Below are 21,545 nucleotides of genomic sequence, written 5' to 3'. Positions count from 1 at the left end.
ATCTATCTATCTATCTATCTATCTATCTATCTATCTATCATCTATCTATCTATCTATCTATCTATCTATCTATCTATCTATCTATCTATCTATCTGTCTGTCTCTATCATTTATATATCTTGTTTTTCAAGTCAGTGTTTCTCTGTGTAGTGCTGACTGTCTTGGAACATGCTCTGTAGACCAGAGTGACCTTGATGTAAGAGATGGTCAGCCTATGCCTCCTGAGTGCTGAGATTAAAGGTGTACACCACCACACTTGGCTTTCTCCACAAAGTCTTAAATGACTCTATCATTTACTGTGTATTTTTTCTTGGTCCTATACCAGCCTTTTTTGTATTAAACTTTGAAGCCAAGTTTAAGTGATAATTCTTTATAAGGAAATCTCTAGTTCAAAGCAGAATAGGAAAAACAATACTGTATTTGTAAACCTAAATTGATTTAATGTAAAGTATTACTGTTAGCTTTATGTTTATCTTAGATTTTGGGTAGTATGATGATGGTGGTAAAGATTATATTTAAATATACATAAATGAATAGTAGAGTTTAATTTTTTTAAATAAATCAAATATACAGCATGATATCTTCCGTGTAGTAATAGTCTTCAATTATTCATCAATATTTGCCTACTCTGGCTCCTAGACTTAGCATCCGGGAATTGGAGTTTAGGGACAAACTCTCCACTGGAAAAGCAGGTGTGCATCAGGTTAAGGATCCCTCCTGGGCAAAGATAGCTTTGGTGAAACAGGGTTCATAGAGCTTAGATCTATTTGTTAGCAATAACAATAACACTCCAGAAAAAGGAAAAGAAACAGAAAGGCTATGAAGAATAAATGCTATTCAGACATTGAAGGAATTTAAAAGTACAGTGTATCTTCCTGGCTCAGTTTGCATTTTTTTTCTGGAATATTTCAAATTATACCTTTCCAAGAAGCTTTTGGATCTTGCATAAAGTTCCAGAATGCACAAGACCTACTATGTGGTCTGCTGGAAGATGATAGGTTAAAAGGGAAAGAAAAAGATAAAGATAAAAGAAGGAAGGTGATTAGAAGAAAATGTGGTAAATGTACACAATGGATTACTATTCAGCTATTAAAAGCCAAGGCATCATGAAATTTGAAAGCAAATGGATGGAACTTGAGAATATAATCCTGAGTGAGGTAATACAGACCCATAAAGACATCTGTGGTATGTACTCACTTATAATTGGACATTAGATATAAAGCACATCAAAACCATTCTATAATTCACAGACCCAAATAAACTGGGTAATAAGGAGAGGCCAAGAAAGATGTGTGAATTTCATTCAGAAGGGAAAACAAAATAGTCATCAGAGGTGGATGGAGAGAGAGAACTTGGTGGCAGAGGTGGTGAGGAGGGGAATGAGGATGGCAATCAGGTGTTTGGGGAGTGGGAGAGGGCTGGAAGTGAGAATGGAAACTGGTGGGGATGAGGGAGGTTATGGGGTGACCCTAACTGAGATTCCTACTAGTGGGAGATATAGAAACTGAAGTGGCTACCTCCCGTAGCCAGGCAGGATGGGATATCAACCTACCTACAAAATCTTCAGTTCAAAATTTCTCTTGCCTACAAGCTTCACAGGGATAAAGATGGAACAAAGAGTGAAGGAATGGTCAACTAATGGCTGGCCCAAATGGAAACCCATCCCATGAGAGAAAGCCAAACTCTGACACTATTAATGATACTTTGCTATGCTTACAGACAGAAACTTAGCATAACTGTCTCCGGAGAGGCTTCATCCAGCAGTGAATGGAAGCAGATGCAGAGATCCAGAGCCAAACATTCAGTAGAGCTAGGACAATCTGGTGGAAGAGTGGGGATAGAATGGTGTGAGCCAGAGAGGGTGGTACCCAAGGGTGGGTTCCCCTTCTCCTCAGAGAAGGGAGGGTAATGGGGTGGTTGGATTTGTAAGGGCAAGAATGAGAGAAGAGGAGGAAGGGGGATTGTGATTGTGATATAATATAAATAAAAAAAATATGAGAAAGAAGAAAACCCAATGTGAAAAGATCCTCTTACAACTGAGTGAGGTCATGATATCACACAGAAGAATAGAGGGTACAAGTTGCTAGGGCTTAAGAGCTACTATGGAGTCATAATATGCAAAGAACTGTTAAACTGTTTGACTTCTATGTTTATGATTATTATAAAGTTCCCCAAAAATTTGCCAATAAGTACTTAAGACTATTTCTAATATGCTGTTTGGGAAATTGTGATAGTTTTCTACAAGGAAATATTAAGATATTTAACATCTCTAAAATCTGGACAGAACATGACAGTGGCACATAACAGTCATAGTGACAACAAAAAGGGCATGCATATTCCAAACACATATTTAGAAAGAAATATGAGGATATGTTCTACTATTGTAGACTGGGATTTGAGTTTTCTGTGCCATTATAGACCAATCAGTCTATCTCACACAAAAATTGTGATGAGGACAACACCATAATATTTCTCAATTGTGAAAATTTTAAGTCACTGTACAAAGTAAGAAGTTTTGATGAGAATGTCCTGGTTCCATAGCTAGTAATGGCTCATGAGCTTCACATGCCCAGTAGTGCTCTGACAAACATTACCGCTGAGATGCCACAGTGACAGTGCTAACATAAGAAAGAGCCACAGAATCTGATAGTATGAACACTGAAGAGCTTGTTTAAAATAGAGAAAAGGAGTGTAGAGGATTAGCAGATTTGCCAACAAAATCCAGAAGAGTTCGTGTGGTCACTGCTCATTAACTACAACTTGTTAGCTGTCAGGAGACATCATACCACAAGCTAATAACTAGCAGGAAATCTTCTTGAGATGAGTCTGATTTGGATTAATAATCCAAACAAGATTTGCTCCTATAGGCAAGCCCAATGAGAAAATAATTTTAGGAAAGGTTCCTGCTATCAATCAGGGTTTACTAGACATAGATGACAATCACTAGGTATTAGCCCACAATTTTGAGGAGATCTCTACAGATCTACAAAGATGTACTGTCTTGTAGTGATGCTATATAGACAGATGACTTAATTCATAATGATTATCCTGTAAGAATTCCTAAAATTATATCAGTATTTATTAAGTTCTTTTATAGTGGGACTGCTATTAGGTCCTTTCTTATAGTCAAAACTGCAATGAGAACTCTGCCAGTCTCTAAGTGTCATCAGTTAATTGATTCTATTACTTAGTGCACATTCCATGAGGTTGTAAAAACATTAACCAAAGGTCATAAAAAGGGAACTTTCAATTAATTATAGGTGCTAAGACAGAAGATAAAGTATCGACTAGGTTTATCTATACAAAACTTCACCAATAACTTAGTTATGTTTTTTAACTCTCCATGAACCTGTGGAGCTATGACAAATAATGAATCTTTAGCCAGATAATTACTTCTAGTGGATATGTATGCAAGTATTCTCTGTCATAAACTTCTTATTCGATTTATGATTTATTTATGTATAAACTTCTGATGAATTTTTTTTTACCATGTGATCATGTAGTCTGAAAGACATATACATGCTGAGGACACAGAGAGGAGGACACTCACTCACTCACACTCTTTCTCTCCTTATCCTTCTTGTTTCCCCTCATCCCTATTCCCCTTTTCTAAGAGAATTTTCATAGGATACTTTTTAGAATTTAATAATAAAGGCCAAAACTATTTTTCAATGTGTCCCCTTTTCTTCCTGTGACTTCAACTAACAGGCTGAAAGTTAGAGCCCCACAGTTCCTGTGGAGCTAGAACAAAGGCTATATTGCTGAAACTCCTGCTGTTTTAGGATGAGGTACTAAATGCCAGTTTCTGGCCTCAGAGGAACACAGAAGGCAGGTCAGCTACAGTGGCAAAGTAATTCAGACTTAGATAAGTAAATTCTTTTTATTATACAGCAACTCTAAATATTCCCTAAGACAAAGTCTCACCCTTCACCAAAGCTCTTCCCCTCCACTGCCTCAAGGGGAACAGAGAACAAAAAGAAGACTCTGCTGGGGCTGCCCCTCCCCCCACAGTTAGCATATTTTTTTACATTTAGGAAACATAGAAATTGTTTTATTTGCTATTTTCTTGAAAAGCAAACCCAAAAACCACATCAACAAAAACACCTCAAATTCAAGTCAAGCCAAAGACCATGTGGTTTCTGTTAAAGTCCAGCAGGATGACCATGAAATAAAATGAATGTTCTTTTTTATAATCCATGATCCCATTATGATGGCCCTATGGAGATTGGCTGTTTAAAAAGCTACACGTTCCACTATGTTAAATATTGTAACACATGAACTAAATAGCAGTGGAACAGAAACTAATGAATGCCTAGGTCTCAAACCCTATAGAAAGGTGGGAAGTGGGTAAACTGACTCACCTAAGACCCATGGCCAGAGACAGATTAAAAACAGAATGACAAGAGCTCTTCATTTTAAAGAAGTCTAAATATAAGAAGGAAGATAAGGATGTTTTCCCAAAGAAGCAACAGTGCAGTATGAAAACAGATGATAGTGGGACTGAACAATCCTTGCTCTGAACATTGCAGTCACCTCTCCTGGCTCTTCCTCATTTCAATTTTCTTATCTTTAGCTAATCATTACCATCATGTGCCTCTATTATCAGCACTAAGATTGGTGAATTTCATGTTTTAGCTACACAGTAAGATGTTATCTCCAAAAGAGAAAAACAACAAAAAACAAAAGCTAGAATTAATCTTGCCCTTAAAGAACTAAGATTCCATCAGGAGAGAGAAGACATGGGATAGATCACCTCCCACATCTATGCCATAAAAAGTTCAACCATATTTCCTCAGATCTGTTTCTTAGGAGTCTAGTTTCATATCCAAGAAAATTGATGCAATTTTAAACCTCAAGAAACTCTGTTACTCCAAATTCTTATAAGACAAATAATTTGTAGTATGTATGTGTACATATTTGTTTGTGCATACATATAAGGTGCATGGGTCCATGTGTGTATGTATTTGGGTGGAGGACAGAGATAGATGTCTGGTATCTTTTTCGACTGCTTTTCAACTTATTATTATTATTTAAATATTCACTTATTTTATTTATATGAGTACACTGTAGCTGTCTTTAGACACACCAGAAGAGGGCATCAGATCCTATTACAGATGGTTGTGAGCCACCATGTGGTTGCTGAGAATTGAACTCAGGACGTCTGGAAGAGCAGTCAGTGTTCTTAACCTCTGAGCCATCTCTCCAGCCCCTCAACTTATTTTTTGAAGCAGCATTTTTTCAATGAACTTGCAACTCTTTGCTTTAGTTAGTCTTAATGACCAGCAAGATCCAAGGATCTGCTTGTCTTTATTTCCTCCCTGACATTCCTTACTCCAATGTCTGGGCTACAGACACCATACCGCCATGCCTAATTTTACGTGGGTGCTGATGACTCCCATTCAGGTACTTGTACTTATATGGCAAGCCCTTCAGCATTTGAGTCATCTCTAGCCCCAATAAGTTATTAAGATGACTTGCAGTGAAATTTCATTGATGTTTATCAACCTGGCTCAAACTTACCTAACTACTAAAACCTACCACCAGCATACAGAAATAATGTTTTATATGAGGAGACAATATATAGGCAGTGCCCCAAAGAGGACTTTTGGCAGGCTCTCATGAAGACAGAATCCACACATTCACTATACACACACACTAAGTACTTAAAAGAGAGGCCAAGTTCTAATGCAAGGATGTGTCAGAGTGTTCATCTCTGTACCAAGTTAGATAGAACACACTAGTACTAATTTCAGAAAACATGTCTTATGTTACACTTGCAATGAGGATGCAGGTAGGGGAAAGGAGGTATAAAAAAGATAAAGAGTAAGTATGGTGGTAAAACACTGGCCATTTGTTACATATGAACAATATTGGGAAAGGATATTCATTTCCCTTTGTGATGGCTAGTGCAGAGACAGTTCTCAGTTTCCTTTCCTCTGACATAACTAGACTGCCTAACTGCAATTAGTTTTTGGGTCACTGTTTTGGGGGTTTCTGTGATTATAAAGTAGGAAAAGATAGCATTCTCAGCATTAGGAGACAGGATTATCTGAAAACAGAAGAGTGGTTTGGAAAAAAAAACATTCTTGAAAAAAATGGAACTATATATCAATGGGTGAATACCTGCTAAGCATACATGAGTCCTAAGTAGATCCCAGCACACACACACACACATACACACACACACACACACACACACACACACACACACACACACACAGAGCAAAAACTCATAAAGAGAACCGAGAAGAAAGGAGCAAATCACAGGTACCTGTACCCAGTACCTCAATATTTAACTGCCACTATTGGAAGAATAAATGTGGCATACTTTCATGTAGTAATTTTTACTCAAGTAAAAGTAAGAAAAACAAATTTTATTCTTTACTACTAAAACTGGAACATATTTTATAATACTCAAACATTTTCAATATATTTTACAGATTAAAAAATGAATATACAAGAGCTATCTAGTTTGTGCTAATTTTTTTGTTTTATGGTTCCTGAATTCCTCCAGTTACATTGGTAGTATTAGAAAGTCATCTGGAAGAACCTTTAACTGATGAACACAGAGTTTTAGCTGTCTAAATCTTGCAGACAAGTCTACTATATACTGAAAAAATTTGCAATGAAAAGACAGAGACTCACCATTAGACTGGTCTTCCCCATAGTTCTTATGAGATGGTGCATACAAGAACATCAAAGCAAAGACATACAGGTTCCACATCCCATAGATTCCAGTGAAGAAAGCACTGCTCACTTGAACTGTGACACCACCCCATTTCCAATGGCCTTCTGACACCTATAGATTAAAAAAAAAAGGGTATTAAAGTGAAACAGAAAAGCATAATACTAATTTAGAAATCAATCAGCATGAAAGCCAAGTCTCTAAATGGAAATGTTAAGGGCCCTAAAAGACTCCACATTTTAATGTGACTAAAATCCATGTAAATGAAGGTCTCCTGAGGATTTACTAGTGTCAGATGCAAAACCACAGTGGTTCTAATTTTGGCTATATATTACAATACCTTTGAGAGTATCTTTTCCTAGAAACTGAAGTCTAAATACTCTTTAGTTAGAGAATTTGACTCCATCCACAGCTACAATTTCTTCTTTACCTTCTTTATATCTGAACAAAAGTTCCCTGAAACAAAATCATCTATAGTTTGCTTGCTGAAGCTGCAACACCTTTGGTGCTTGATGTTCTATGTGTATGCAGTAAACAAATAATGCACATTTACTCAATGAAGAAACAATGAAGTCTCTGGAATTCTGTTCCCTTAAAAATTTTCAGGGTCCTAGATTAGAATTGAATATATATATATATATATATATATATATATATATATATATATATATATGTATGTATAAACTTTCTAGAAATTATGTGGGGGACAGTAACAATATATCACATTTATTTATGAAATGTCATTTTAGCTACACTACTCAAAAAAGTAATTAAGAAACTTCCACATACTTTCCGTTTTTGCAAGAGATGTTTAGAAACTGCTTTTGTTTGAGAAAATGACTTAGCAATTGTTTTCAGAATGTTCTGAAAATATATGATTTATACTAAGAATTGTTACAGAGCTGTTGAGTTGAGTGACTAATATTTGTACAAGTAGTAGGATCACTGAAATCAATTTGAACACTTCAGCTTGCTATAGGAAATTTTAAATGTAGATGAAAGGAATTGCTGGGTACATGCTTTTCTGGCAGCTAAATGAGTCTGGGTTATACTTCTAAATTCTGAGATGGCAAAATGGATTTAAATGTTAATGACTTCAACAAAAATGTGCTTGGTTCCTATTTATGACATAGTGAATCTATGTTTCTTCAGGCCTCCCTAAGGGTCCCTAAGCCTAGTAAGGTATTAACTCTGTATTTTTTTCCTAAAAACCTGGAGTGTCAGGAAACCAGGAAATCCAATTATAGACTTACCATTGTTAATTTATCCCTTGTGCTATATAATTTTTCATGTTTGTGACTCATAAAACAAACTACTACCATAAACTCATTTTGGAATTTACTTCAATTTGGAAAATTTATTTTGGAAAACAACATTTTATGAAATGTCCTGGTTGTGGTTCTGACAAATATAGAGTTTGTAACCATTACTTTTTTTAGGTCATGTGGCAGCATTGAAGCTATTTATGATTTCTTAGCAATGTCTCCAAATACCACTCTAACATTAAAATACAGATTGTGCCCACTTTATAAAAATTGTATCATGTGGAATATAGACTGATGTTCAATGAATATGCAAAGAAGCTGTAAGAGAGTTGAAGAAATCTATGCTTCTGGTCTAGTCCAATTAACAGATGAGGCTGGGCTCATTAAGATATAAGCAAGACAGAACAAAGCAGCTTTTCCATTCTGTTGGGACAATGGGCCTTGGTTACAGTTTTGAGTATAAGCTGAGAAAAATCATAATTTATATTTTAATTTAATTGAAATTTAATTTACATAATTTGTTTTCAATTTATCTGAAGATTTGCATTAGAATTTTTAAATTTTGAGATTATAACATACTTACATTATTTTCCCCTTCCTTTTACCTTCTTCCAAACTCTCCTATGTACTGTCTCATACCCAACTTCTTTCAAATTCACAGCTTCTTTTTTATTTAAAGGTGTGTGTGTGTGTGTATATATATATATATATATATATATACATATATATATATATGTATAACTAAATGTATAAGCATATCAACATGTTCTTATAATCAATGTATTTTTTTGGCTTATAATTATGTTTTCTGGGCTGATCATTTGGTATCAGGTAACCAACTCATCAGCTCATCCCTGGGGAAGACTATTTCTTCTGCTTTCAGCATTCCTTAGTTGTCTGTGGTTCTTTGTCTAAGGTTGAAGCTTCTTGAACTTTCCTCATTCCATAGAACTGATATATTTGATGGATTACTTCTTCCTAGGATTGGATAATCTAAGTAAATATCTGTAGGTCTGGTACAGTATTCAACTGACATCTGTTGTTACAGAGGTATTATTAGAATATTTGTGGAAGCAAGGAGACAAAAATAGGAGACCTGGTACTCAACAGTATTCAGTATCTGATAATACAGAGATGTTATAAGACTGTCTGTAGGAACATAAGAAAATGGAAAGGAGAGCTAGAACTGAACAAAGGAATTCAGCAAGGTGAACAGTGATTCACTATTGACTGAAGAGAAGTTTTAATGGATGTAGATACCTCTCACAGTTGAGGATACTAATGAATTAGGCAACTGAAACAAAGTAGAGGATGGCCATGTCACAGAGAATTAGCTGTGATAGACCTTGAGTCTTAACAAGTTGTCTAGAGAATAAACACAGGCTTTGAGTGGTGAGACTACTATATTACAGGATAATATCTGAGCTCTGAAGGTCAGGTTTGTTAGCTTTGTGTGGGGGAAATGAACATTCTTAGCTTGTATTCAGACGTGAGAGGAAGAAGGTCTTTCAGTGGGTGTATAGGGACTACCATAATAACCAGGGCTTTGAAGGAAGGAGAATCTCGGAGTAAAACAATTTTTATTTTTCCTAAAGAAAGGCTAATGAAGTCCAGGTGAGGGGAGTTCCAATGAGGGCAATACCATTAGTTGGTGAGGGTGAAGGTTGTGGGAAATATCACTATGCAAGGAGTTGGGGAAACCACCAGATTTATTCCTGGGAGATACAGATCCTGGGTCAGAAGTTGTAGGGGATCTAATCAAAGACAATACTACTAGATGATTAAGAAGGAAAGAGTAGTGATGGAGAAGAAAGAAGAAAAGGGAGAGAGGTGGCAGAAAAAGAACAATGAAAGAAGGAATAATCTGACTGAAAGTAAAGAAAATGTTACAGTTCATAATAAATTACAATAATTTTATATAAAAATGAGAAGAAAAGTCAAATGTGATAAATATACACTATATCCTGTGCTCTATTGGATTCCTTTATTACCACTTGGAGTAAGTAGTTAGCAAGGTAAACCAGAGTAACATTCATTCACTTTATATGAAAGATATCATTTAGTATCTACACTATTCTATGAGGTGGAAAGGTGTAGTGGTTTGAATGAGAATGGTCCCTATAGGCTCATATATTTGAATGCTTGGTTCCTAGTTGGTGGAACTGTTTAGGAAGGATTAGGAGGTGTGGCTTTGTTGGGAAGAGTGTCACAGGGAGTTGGAGGTTTCAAAAGCTCACACTATGCCCAGTTATCCCTCTCTCTGCTTAAAATCAGGATGTATCCAGCTACTGTTCCAGTGCTATGCCTTCCTGCTTATTGCCATGGTCCCTGCCATGTTGACCATGGACTCATCCTCTGAAACTATTAATCCCCCCAATAAAATGTTTTATCTAAAAATTGCCTTGGTCATGGTATCTTAACACAGCAATAGAAAAACAACCAAGACAGGAGACAGTATTTCTATTAAATTTACGGATAAACTGAAGTGCACAAAGGTATCTTGTGCAAGATTGCTCAACTAGAAAGTAATAGTCATGGGTCCAATTCCAGAAGGTCTTCTTAGTGACTGTACAACACAAAGATAAGACATTATCTTAAGCAGGGTTAGTCTCTAAAAAAAGCAGATTGAACAACTACCATGGAAGCTCACTTCAGTGGCCACTGTTTAATTAGTATACATACACAAGTCTGTGTTCAAATCTGGGGTGGGGTGTGGCAATAAAACCATACATGCCCTGCATATCTTAAACACAGTAATTTACAATTTATTATAAGTAATATATGGATAGAGCATCTCTTTCATGATCCTCTTCTAATATATATATTCCATGATGATAAAGAATACATAAGAGCTGAACCTGTCTAAGAAAATAACAGCCGGGCATGGTGGTGCACACCTTTGATCCCAGCACATGGGAGGCAGAGGCAGCCGGATTTCTGAGTTCGAGGCCAGTCTGGTCTACAAAGTGAGTTCCAGGACAGCCGGGGCTTTACAGAGAAACCCTGTCTCAAAAAACAAAACAAAACAAAACAAAACAAAAAAACCCCAAAACAAACAAACAAACAAACAACCCCCCCAAACAAATTTGTGTCCCTTCTATTGGTTCTAGGATATACACATGGTTTAGAATACACTTAAATACCCATCAACTTATATCTGTAAATGCTTATTTCCTGGTGGGCAGAGAGTAAACTACATAAATATATTATGCAGATATTGTAATCCCAGAGTTCAGAAACTGGCTTGTATTTCCCCCTTTGTTTTCTAAATTACTTGTGCTTTAGAGATTCTGGACTTTGAGCACAATCCCAGTAACACAAATCAAAATGAGTAACCTCAACAGAGCAGGCCTTGTCGATTCAAGTTCATACAATAGTAAGTTATAAAGGTAGCTATTTCCTATTTTAACTTTCAAAGAGAAAACTCAAGTATTTACAATACCAACCATGTTACCCTTTATACACTCTTTTTTCCCCCTGATTTTACATTCCAATAACTCTCTTCTGTATAGGAGCTAATATATATCCTGCAGCCAAGTGAGGTCAAATCTCTTTATACCCAGTAGTTTTGACAACTAGCAATCTACTGACAACATTTCCAAACTCACAATACATCTTACAGGAAACATTTGCTTATATTTGTGTAAGCCAAAAAAAGAACTTGGGAACAGGCTCTCTGGGTATTTATCATGTATATCTTGACCTACAAATCAGTCCTCTGGGAGCTCCTTCAGTGAAGGTCTCTGAACATCTCTCTTGCACTATACTTCTGCTCTTTACCAACACCACTTCTAAACTGAACACTTCTCTCTTTTAGAAAGAAAGGGGCTGAAAGACTAGACTCTAGAATAACATTTCTTCATTGCTGTGACTCAGACCATTAAAATAGCAGGCATTAAAGACCGAATCCCAGTCCCAGCTACAAAGCCTAAGCTTACATTCCAACAGTTTCCTATATGTCTTTCATTCCTGGCCTCAGAGTTTCAATATCCTGGCAAGATTCCCCACATATATTTCATGAGGTGAAAATGGAAGCTCTCCCAACAAGTATAACAAGGAGTTTTAAAAACATGCCTTTTACCTAAGGCTGAGATCCATTTTAAAAAGTTGACCAATAGATTTTCTTTCAAGTAAGCTTATTGCTTTGACATTCCAAAATGATATTAGAAAATAATCCTCTGATGACGATATTAACAGTACCTGGGACACAGTTATGCAGGAAAATGTTTTAGCTATCTATAAATAAACCTTTTTAAAAGAGGAAAAAAAAAAAGAAAAAGCAGCAGGAGGAATGTGTGGTACTAATGGAATTCAAAGACATCATATCCCCTTAGAGTTGAAATCCACCCACCTGACTATTGCAGCTAATATAAAAGCAGGCTAGAGCCCAATACTGGAGCAATGGTAAATTAATCTTTCTATCCAAAGAAAAGCTGCAAATTCTGTTGTAAGATAGTTTCCATCACTTTAAAATGTGCAACAGTTAAACATGTACAAGATTAAATTCAGCAAGGCACAGTCATTTTAGAAATTAATCCCTTTAGAATTCAGATTGACATGATTTCTGCAGAATTATTCAGTGGGAAAGGCAGTGGCCTAAAAGTGGGTATGTGAAGACTCCAGCTTTGTAAAAGGGCAGAGGCAGGCCTGAAGAATGGAAATGGTCTTCCCGTTCATATCCCAGACAGCATGGTCCATCTTACTGAAGACTCCACTTTTGAACAGGGTATACCTGTTCTCAAAACTAGGGAATTCAGTAGGCTGCTTAAGAACAGCATATTGCTAAGTGGCTGGAGGAACCAGGAAACATAATGTGACATGAGGAAACTAGCCAAAAGTGGAGTGAAGTCTTATCCAATCCCTCTGCTTAAATATGGGTGTATTGAGTTAAAGATGTATCTATTAGCTAGAGAGATTGCTCAGCTGATAAAAGATATTTGCCACTGAAGCTGATGATCTAAGCTTTATCCCTGGGATTCACATGGTAGAAGGAGGAAACTGACTCCTCTCACGCACGTGCTCCATAAGGTAAAAAAATGTGTAAACAAATGTAGGTATGTTGTTTTATGTATTTATACATGTAGTCAACCCTGAATAGAGCCAGAAACCCAATACAGCCCAGTCTATATAGCCAACAGAGGAGGCTCAAAACTTGTAGTCCCTTGTGTGGAATTAAAGAGATCAGAACTGAGCAGAAATAAAAGTATCCTTATTTTCATTTTCTTTTTAAAAATTTTTTATTTATTTTTTAATTTTCATTTTAAAATTTAAGTTGGTACTTCCTTTAGTTATGAATGTCCAAAACAAATCTTGATGATATTAGCATTATCGACAAATCATATGTGTATCCCAATTAAGTGCTGAGGACATTTTTATAGGTCTAAGTTAAGTTATCTGTAATGTGTGTGTGTTAAGTTATCTGTAATGTGTGTGTATCTGTAATGTGTGTGCATACACTTGAATGCATGTATATATGATTCTCTTTGAAATCTAAAATATTTTATTTTACTTATTTAGAAGCATTCTGGTGCTCACTTTGGCAGCACATATACTAAAATTGGAATGATACAGAGGTTAGCATGGCCCCTGCGTAAGGATGACATGCAAATTCGTGAAGCGTTCCATATTAGGAAAAAAAAGCATTCTGAGAAGTGAAACATAGTTTTTCTAGATTGCCAAAAGAATCCATGTAGAGTTCATGGGCTAAAGGGAAATTGTTAGCAGATGAAAGGATGAAACCGTCTTCTCTTAAGGCTTTGCCAGAATGCTGCTCCATGCTGTCCAAGTATAGCAATGGTAGAAAACCAGCAAAAGATCCAGAATGATTGAGTTCTAGTATCCAACTAGTATGCATTTTGAGAACTCTAATATAGCTGTTCATTCTTTTTGTTTGTTTGTTTTGTTTGTTTTGTTTTTTCGAGACAGGGTTTCTCTGTATAGTCCTGGCTGTCCTGGAACTCACTTTATAGATCAGGCTGGCCTTGAACTCAGAAATCCGCCTGCCTCTGCCTCCTGAGTGCTGGGATTAAAGGCATGCACCACCATGCCCAACTGTAGCTGTTCATTCTTATGACATGTCAGGGATTCTACTAAATACTTGGCATTATTACTTCTATATATGGTACTATTACATATTTTAAAAAGATTGAACCCAAGAAATGTTAAATAACCCATTTAAATTAATACATTTCTGGAAAACAGAGTATATGGAAACATTCAGAAGCCATGGAGTTAATATTTTCCCAAACATGGCTAATAGTCCTTGCCTTATCTCAGAAGAACTTTGTGAAACCCAAATGACTAACATGTGCATAATAATCAGATTTTAGATAGACTTTTTCAATTTTTCCAAGTTATCAATATTTAAAAATTATAAAAAAATTATAATCATCATTACTGAGATTTTAATGTACATTATAATTTAAGTTTTAGAAGTAGTCAGTATAAAGGTAAGATTCTCTCAATGAGACTTGAGTTATGTTCATGTTAGCAATGTAATTACCACACAGATTGGCTAAAAATCTGTAAAAAAACCTTTATTAATGCTAGGTAAGGACCTAAAATCAAATTAACCACATGATCGTCAAGCTTTTTTTTTGCCACAGGGATTGAAATTTTTACTCTTTTAAGTGAAATGTCCCTTCCATATGGCTACAGGTTTTATTTAGTAACTTTCTACAAGGCAGAGCTGGAAGGGTGAAGCCAGTCTATGTTACCAGTCTGTGGAAAGTCCCATGTTAAAATGGTCTAAACAAAAAGCTTGGTTAGTCAAAAAAAAAAAAAAGTCTCTTTACTTTTGTCATCAGCAGCTCTGCAAAATCTCCTGTGCTACAGGAAGAAACCTCTCCAGGAATAGTCTCTTGAGAAGCCTTAAGTAGGATCCACTCACCTGACTAACTATGAAGAAGATAACAGTCATAGCAGCACAAGCCAAGGTGATAAGCATGAGGAACTTGAACCTGAAGATCAGACCCTATTAGGAAAGATAGGAAGAGTGTTTTAATACATTTTCATTTCTCCCTCTCTTTCTCTCCACATATTTATATATATGTATTTAAATCTGAAAAACCAAATATCTAAGAATGATAGTAAAATGATTTCATATATTAATATCCTTCTTGCAGAGGTAAATGTGACTGAGGAAAGTTTTGAACAAAATAATTCATATGTTTTTATCTCTAATGAAACAGTGATGTTGGAGCCTAGGCAATTACATTTACAACAGGTCATGAGGCTGTCAATTTCACTATAATCAGGTTATATAATTATCCATGAAGGTTCAAAGTTACCAAATGCAAGTTACCTACAGTTGTAATAAAATTCTTCTCCAGTTGTGTATGTGGTGCATATTAATAAAAGTGAAACCAATTTGGTTGAATTTTCTCACTTGTCACTCCAGCTCTGAAAACATACAAACTTGAGAAAGTACTTTTGGTTTCCATAAAAAAAAACAAATAAATAAAAATTCAGGATTGATGTTTACTGATTAGGGTATCTTCTGTGCAGATCAGGGGATTCTGCAGGTTTTCCTCTCTTTTACATAGCAAGCCATTTACACAATGAACCTAATCACCTGTCACCTGTATTAGAGATTGGAGGAGGCTAGGTGTTTATATTGAGTAAGGAACGTGGCCTATAAGCAGATTATTGAACACTATACAAGTACCCACTGGTTATTTTAGAGATTGAGTCTGGGAAGCATGGGTCAGAAAGTTTACTCAGAGGATAAAGGTATTTGCCACTCATACTTAGCAACCTGAATTTAATAATTTAACCCCTTGAATCCATAAGTAGAGAGCTGAATCCACACAGCTGTCATTTGACCTCTGCACTTGTGCTGTGACATGCACACCTACACATATACCTCTCTCTCTCTCTCTCTCTCTCTCTCTCTCTCTCTCTCTCTCTCACACACACACACACACACCAGTTATTGATTTTTTTCAAGTCTGGAAAGCTGGAGATCATGAGCATTAGCTCTAGAATAAGTCAAGATAGGTGCTTACCTCATAGTGCAGCCTCCGGACTTTGCTCATGGCTGGGAGGCTAGACTGCTTCCCACTGATGTTTCTAAATACCTGAAATACCATGAAGCACAGAAACAGGAAATAGAGGCAGAGGCAGATACCTGCCACAATGATGAAAGCCATCTGAAAGTGTACAGTGAAGGAAAGGTTAAGTTCACCAAGAACCTGTGCTAAGAGGGTACAGCACTCTTCTCAGCTGTATTGGCAACATTCAACTTTGTCTCCAAATGTTCAAGCAGTTTTGAGGAAGGCACTACTATTAAAGTCTGGTATTCTGATACCACTGTTAGGGGTTTTCTGACAAAAATTCATAGAATGAAACATTCAAACTATTCTAGGTCAAGAAAAAAAGAAAAACTGTAGTCTATTTTCTATTTTCCTCTTAGAGCAAGTGAAGCAGAACCTGTTTTTCAAGTTTTGTTTTCTGTTTTGAGGAGATTCAAATTTGTTATAAATTGAAAGGCACTAGAATAGTGGATATAGGTTACTAAATGGGAAGCTGTTTTAAAATTACTGAAAAAGTCCAAATAAAGATGCTTGAGTTCCATCCTACAAATAACTAATCATACTTCCTAATACTAGAAAACAAAAGTAAACATGTTTGGAAACCATTGTGCTGTGTTTGAACTTTTATAAGACATGAGTGAGCTACCCTGGGGGTGCAAATTCAGCAACAAAGGCAAGGGGACCTGGCAGAGGATGGAAGGACATAGAATAAAGGCATGGATTGTGGATCCAGATAGTATACCCACTGAGGACATTTTGAGCCTGCCACTAGAGGCCATACTGCGAGAATCAGCAAGATATAGGAGAGAGTGTGAATTGTCAGGAATAGCAGATAACCAGATTGCAGCTACTCTCTGTTCTAACAATTGTATCCAGAATTGCTTATATTCTCCCCATATTTTGATAGGTGTGAACTCTATATCCATCTTTCATTAAGTAAATTTAATGCAATTTTCCCTTCTTTCTTATGACCAACTGTGTCCTGGAATAAAGAGAAGGTGGTTATTTGCTGCAAGACTTGAAATTGTATTTGCTCCTCTTGCCCTTCATCCTATATATAAAATGAAAGTGGTGAACTAAACATTGTAACTGTTCTTATAGTACAGTTACCATTGTGGGTGGTAAAGTTAAACTCTTTCATCTTAAAGATATTGATAGTATATATTTTCATTTGCTCACAAAATTCTGTGACACAAAGAAATTGACATAAACATTACTATTAGACAACATATATTCAGGAGTACATGTCAAGGCATTAGCTATTAAGGAAGAGCATCACACCCCCTCACTCCAGGGAAGAGGTTTCTTCTCTTAGAATATTAAACATGGTGTTTAGAATTATTAGACTTTAAAATCAGCACCCTTAAAGAGTTAAGTTAACTCATCTTTTTTTCTTCACAGAAGTTATACAGATGGTGATTATGTGGACCAACTAGAAGTCTCAGCATTGTTCAAGAACTAATTACATTAGTCTCATCCCCACAGAGCCTCAGGAACTAAAGGTGATTACCCAGTGAAGCCACTATCAAAGCTCTACACATAGACCTGACTTTCCCATGGAAGTCCTGCATACAAGTGATCTCAGATCCCCTCTTTCCCACAGAAGTTTTACAATGGTGAATTTGGTCCCAAGGTTTCTACAGTAGAACTCTCCCACACAGGTGACCTATGTTTTAGCTCTCCCACAGGAGTGAGAAGGTGCATCCACAGCTCAAAAAGAAGCTGCTGCACATTATAGAATAGATGATTTAGGGTATACTTAAGATCAGAAAATTTGAACTGAATCTAAAACTCTAGTAACAGGGAAAGCCTGAAAGCTCCCACTTTGGGTGCTTTCACAGCCTGAAAACATAGTAATTCTTCTCACTATTTATCTCTAATTTTTCCTATCAGTCTGAGGATCAATGCCTTGGCTGAGCTCACACAGAGAGTATCAGCAGAGCCACAGAAAATGATCATGGGGACCAGGCAGATAGGGAGAGAAAAATGAAGCCTTGAATGAATTGAGTAAGGATACAGCCAGTTCTGTTCCAACATCTGTAGTCCAGATACTGTAGAAAGGATTTGTGAGTTGTACTCCTCTATAAAAACAAAACCAAACAAGATGAAGAGATAACACAAAGGCAGAACAGAGCCTTTCTTAGTGTTGCAACAATAAAGTGAGACATGGTGAGTATGGGAAGAGTGTGAGTGTACTATATTTAGAAAATAAACTTCAGAGAGTATAAGGAGATGCAGAGCTTTAGAATATGAAGAGGCCAAGCACTTTGCATATATAAAGGACTAAACCTTTGACTTAGTCCCATATGTCATCTGAGGATATTGACCTCTCCAATATTCCATCCCATGGATCCTCAACCACCATGCTTCATTTCAAAATTCTTCCTAGAAAGATAGAAGTAGACATAGAAAGGCACATTTCATCCTGGAGTGATGCTGGTATCTGCTCACCTTTCACACATGTCAAATATGAAGAGGCAGAAGGAGCCAACAGCAATTGGTCCAACTTGCTTCCAGTACCCTGCAATGTGATTCCGCTCATGTTGATCCTAAAAAAAAAACCAAGTTGAAAAAGAGCAAAAATATTCCATATGTGATCCAGCTAACCACCTATTGTGTCTTAGATAAACCACAGCATTAGAAGCAAAAGAGATAAAACTTTGAATGTTCATGTCAATTGAGGAAGAACATTCATTACAAAGTCCATTCACTGTGGCTGTCAATAAGAAAGAACATGCACTGCAGGATAACAGAGAATGTTCTTAAGGAAAAATTTGGCCCACAAAATAAATTGTTGTTTAACTAATAACTTTTGTTTATGTAAAATGATCTCCAGAAATAAAACATTAAGGTACTTCATTATTTCAAGTTTATCTCCTTATCTTTATCACCACAAGGCACACTTTTCAACCTCCACCATCTATTTCCAGAGTGTCTTGGGATATGGCTCAGGTTAGTCTGAAACTCAAAAATCCTCTTGTATAAGCCTTCTGATTTTGCCAACAGTCCAACACAAAGTATTCTTTTTGATGGTCAGTGAAAAAAATGTATCAGCCTCCAGGCAGAAATGGTAGCTTATACCACCTTATTCTGGAAAAATCACTCTGGTGAGGGCCCTGGTGTCCATATTTCATTTCCAGGACATTTCTGCTGGAGGAGCCATCATGTTACAAGAGCCTCTCAGGTAGAATTTAGCTGTCAGTAAACTCATATCTTCTTACACTGTTCTTCTGCATGGAAAACTAACTTTAGAGACTTGGTTTTAATTATCAGATCATAATAGAACTGAAAAATAGCCCTCATAGCAGCAAGATGGCTCAATGGGTCAAAGCTGCTACAACCAATTCTGACAATATGAGTTCAATCCCTGGGACCTACACAGTAGAAGGAGAGCTCTCCAGGATACTGACCCTTGACTTACACACACACACACACACACACACACACACACACACACACACACACACTAGCTGACTAAATGTAATAAAAAATTTAAAGCCCCTTCTCTGAAGTCTAACATGAAAACAAATTCTTGCTGATAAAACTGCATCTTAGCCACAATGTTAGGATGACATCATTCTTATTTTTATCATAGTAACTCAGCCTATCTTAAAGTAGAATTTGATGACATGCAAAGAGTTCAGTATTCTTGGGTAATGGGGGTCACTAGGTCACTTGGTCAAGCTGCTGACTGAAAATGCCAAGACAACACTCTTTCATGGCTAGCCTGCTAGCTGAGGCAAACAGAGGGAAGTCAAAGGACAAGAAATATACGATGTATGTTTCTCTTTCATTACATTATCACATTTTTTTCTAAAATGAAACAAAAACCTCTATATATTAAGACTTTCCACTACATTTCACAAACAAAATGCCTGAGATTAGGGGGCACTTGTCTCAAAACTCTCAGCAAGTTACTAGTGAAAATTTCTTTGACCTTCCCAGAGCCTAAGAGAGGCAGAAGCAGGCAGACTTCAGTTTAGCAACCTTCTCAGAGCAGCTATGAACAGAAAGATGTTCCTCCCCCAGGAGTTCTCACCATCATGTGCTCGCCACAGAAGATGATCCAGAAAGAAAGAAGCATTGCATAGAAGATGCCCTGTCGGATGTCACCAAATAACAGCATCCAGGTCCAGTCAAATCCAATAGAAAACCATTCCACAGGGATATTGATAAAGGTCATGGAAATCCCAAGGGCAAAGATGACTCTGATGGTGGAAAAACACCCAGAAGAGCCAGGTTACTCAGGATGGCAGACTTTAAAACTCTGAAGCCAATTTTGAGAACTGAGATGTTATTTGTTCAGAGTTTAGCCAATTGATCAATTTCTTAGCATTCATGGTAAATTTCCACCCTGAAATGCAAAATGTCCTAGTTTGCATTGCAGAAAGATGATGTCACACTACCTCCAGCATATCTAAATGTAGCCCTCTGAGAGATACATACTCTATTGCCTTCTAAAATAGATATGCTTGATAACTGTACCCTCTTACCTCTTCATTGGATTCCTGATCCAATCATCATTAGTCATTACAATATCCTTAATGTCTCTTAATTATGTAAGTATATTTGTTTCAATAATAAATGTCAAAAACACATAAGTTCAATTGGCTACTTATTTTGCTTTTTCTCCACCATACTATTGATGGCTCCTTCTTTATTAAAAAAATCATTCTGATTTATTTAAATATTTTTTATGTCCACAGCATACGTATGCTTATAAGGCATAAAACATATAACAAGAATACTGTTAAGACTAAAGAAACATATATGAGAAGGGCCAATGTTTCTACCCAGGGAACTGCATTTATTGGGAAAAACAAATAAAGAGACAGAAACTAAGTGCACAAAGAATTGAGGAACTAAAGGTGAAATGTGGTAGAGAGCAGAGTCTATGGGGATGCAAAGAGGCTTGAAAAGAGCAAGAATATTTACAGATCTACATGTAGCGCATGTTAGGAAATGATAGGACACGAGAGCAGAGAAATAAGAGAGGCATGAATTCATTAAGAAACTTACATAAAGTTAATCTTAAAAGAGACTAGCAATCCAAGTTTAAATAAAAGAATCACACCGTTTATTCACTCAACAAATATTAACTTTAAAGTTATAAGGAAAGATAAAGCAAGAGAAAGAATAGAGAGTGATTTCACATAGAGTGAATAGGGGAAAACACTGTAACAAGAAACATTAAAACAGGACTTGAAGGAAAGGAGCAAATGAGGTATTAAGATAGCTAGGAAGTACTACTTGAGATAACAAGAACAAGTTCAAAGGCCCTGGGGTGAAAACATAGAATGGAAGTTTTTGAGCGCCATCACAGGTTCTGCAGAGAACAGGAGATAAAAATCCAGTGGAATTTATAGGACAAGGCAAAGTTAATGGAGCACTTTCAGCAGAGGAGTGGAATGGTCTTATTGACACTTAAAGGAAGCACAGAGACTTTGGACGAATAAATTATAATGAAGAAAATAGTGCAAGAAAGAGGAACAGTTGGGAGGTTGCTCATAACTCAAATGAGCAATGATGTGGGTGATCAGATTAGGGCGGTAGCAGTGGACA

General features: G+C 36.6%; 1 protein-coding gene and 1 non-coding gene across 4 annotated transcripts in view; one reads left to right on the top strand and one right to left on the bottom strand.

The window, feature by feature from the left end:
* The window catches only part of Wls (Wnt ligand secretion mediator), a 100,872-nt gene that overhangs the window by 6,891 nt on the left and 72,436 nt on the right, over window positions 1-21,545 (bottom strand). For all 3 annotated transcript variants that reach the window (XM_021158505.2, XM_021158504.2, XM_029475585.1), the window contains 6 exons: window positions 20,023-20,191; window positions 18,435-18,532; window positions 18,001-18,064; window positions 15,957-16,100; window positions 14,840-14,923; window positions 6,646-6,799 (listed from right to left, as the gene is read on the bottom strand). In XM_021158505.2, the coding sequence (XP_021014164.1) occupies window positions 6,646-6,799; window positions 14,840-14,923; window positions 15,957-16,100; window positions 18,001-18,064; window positions 18,435-18,532; window positions 20,023-20,191 (713 nt within the window). The remainder of the gene's footprint in view (window positions 1-6,645; window positions 6,800-14,839; window positions 14,924-15,956; window positions 16,101-18,000; window positions 18,065-18,434; window positions 18,533-20,022; window positions 20,192-21,545) is intronic.
* LOC115030672 lies at window positions 13,478-13,581 on the top strand. Its single transcript, XR_003836278.1, has one exon. It is a non-coding gene; the product is annotated as a U6 spliceosomal RNA (small nuclear RNA).

The sequence above is a fragment of the Mus caroli genome, chromosome 3 (genome assembly GCF_900094665.2).
Source record: "Mus caroli chromosome 3, CAROLI_EIJ_v1.1, whole genome shotgun sequence".
Taxonomy (NCBI): Eukaryota; Metazoa; Chordata; class Mammalia; order Rodentia; family Muridae; genus Mus; species Mus caroli.
The sequence above is the reverse complement of the archived record's forward strand: the minus strand, read 5'-3'. Positions and strand labels throughout refer to the sequence as shown.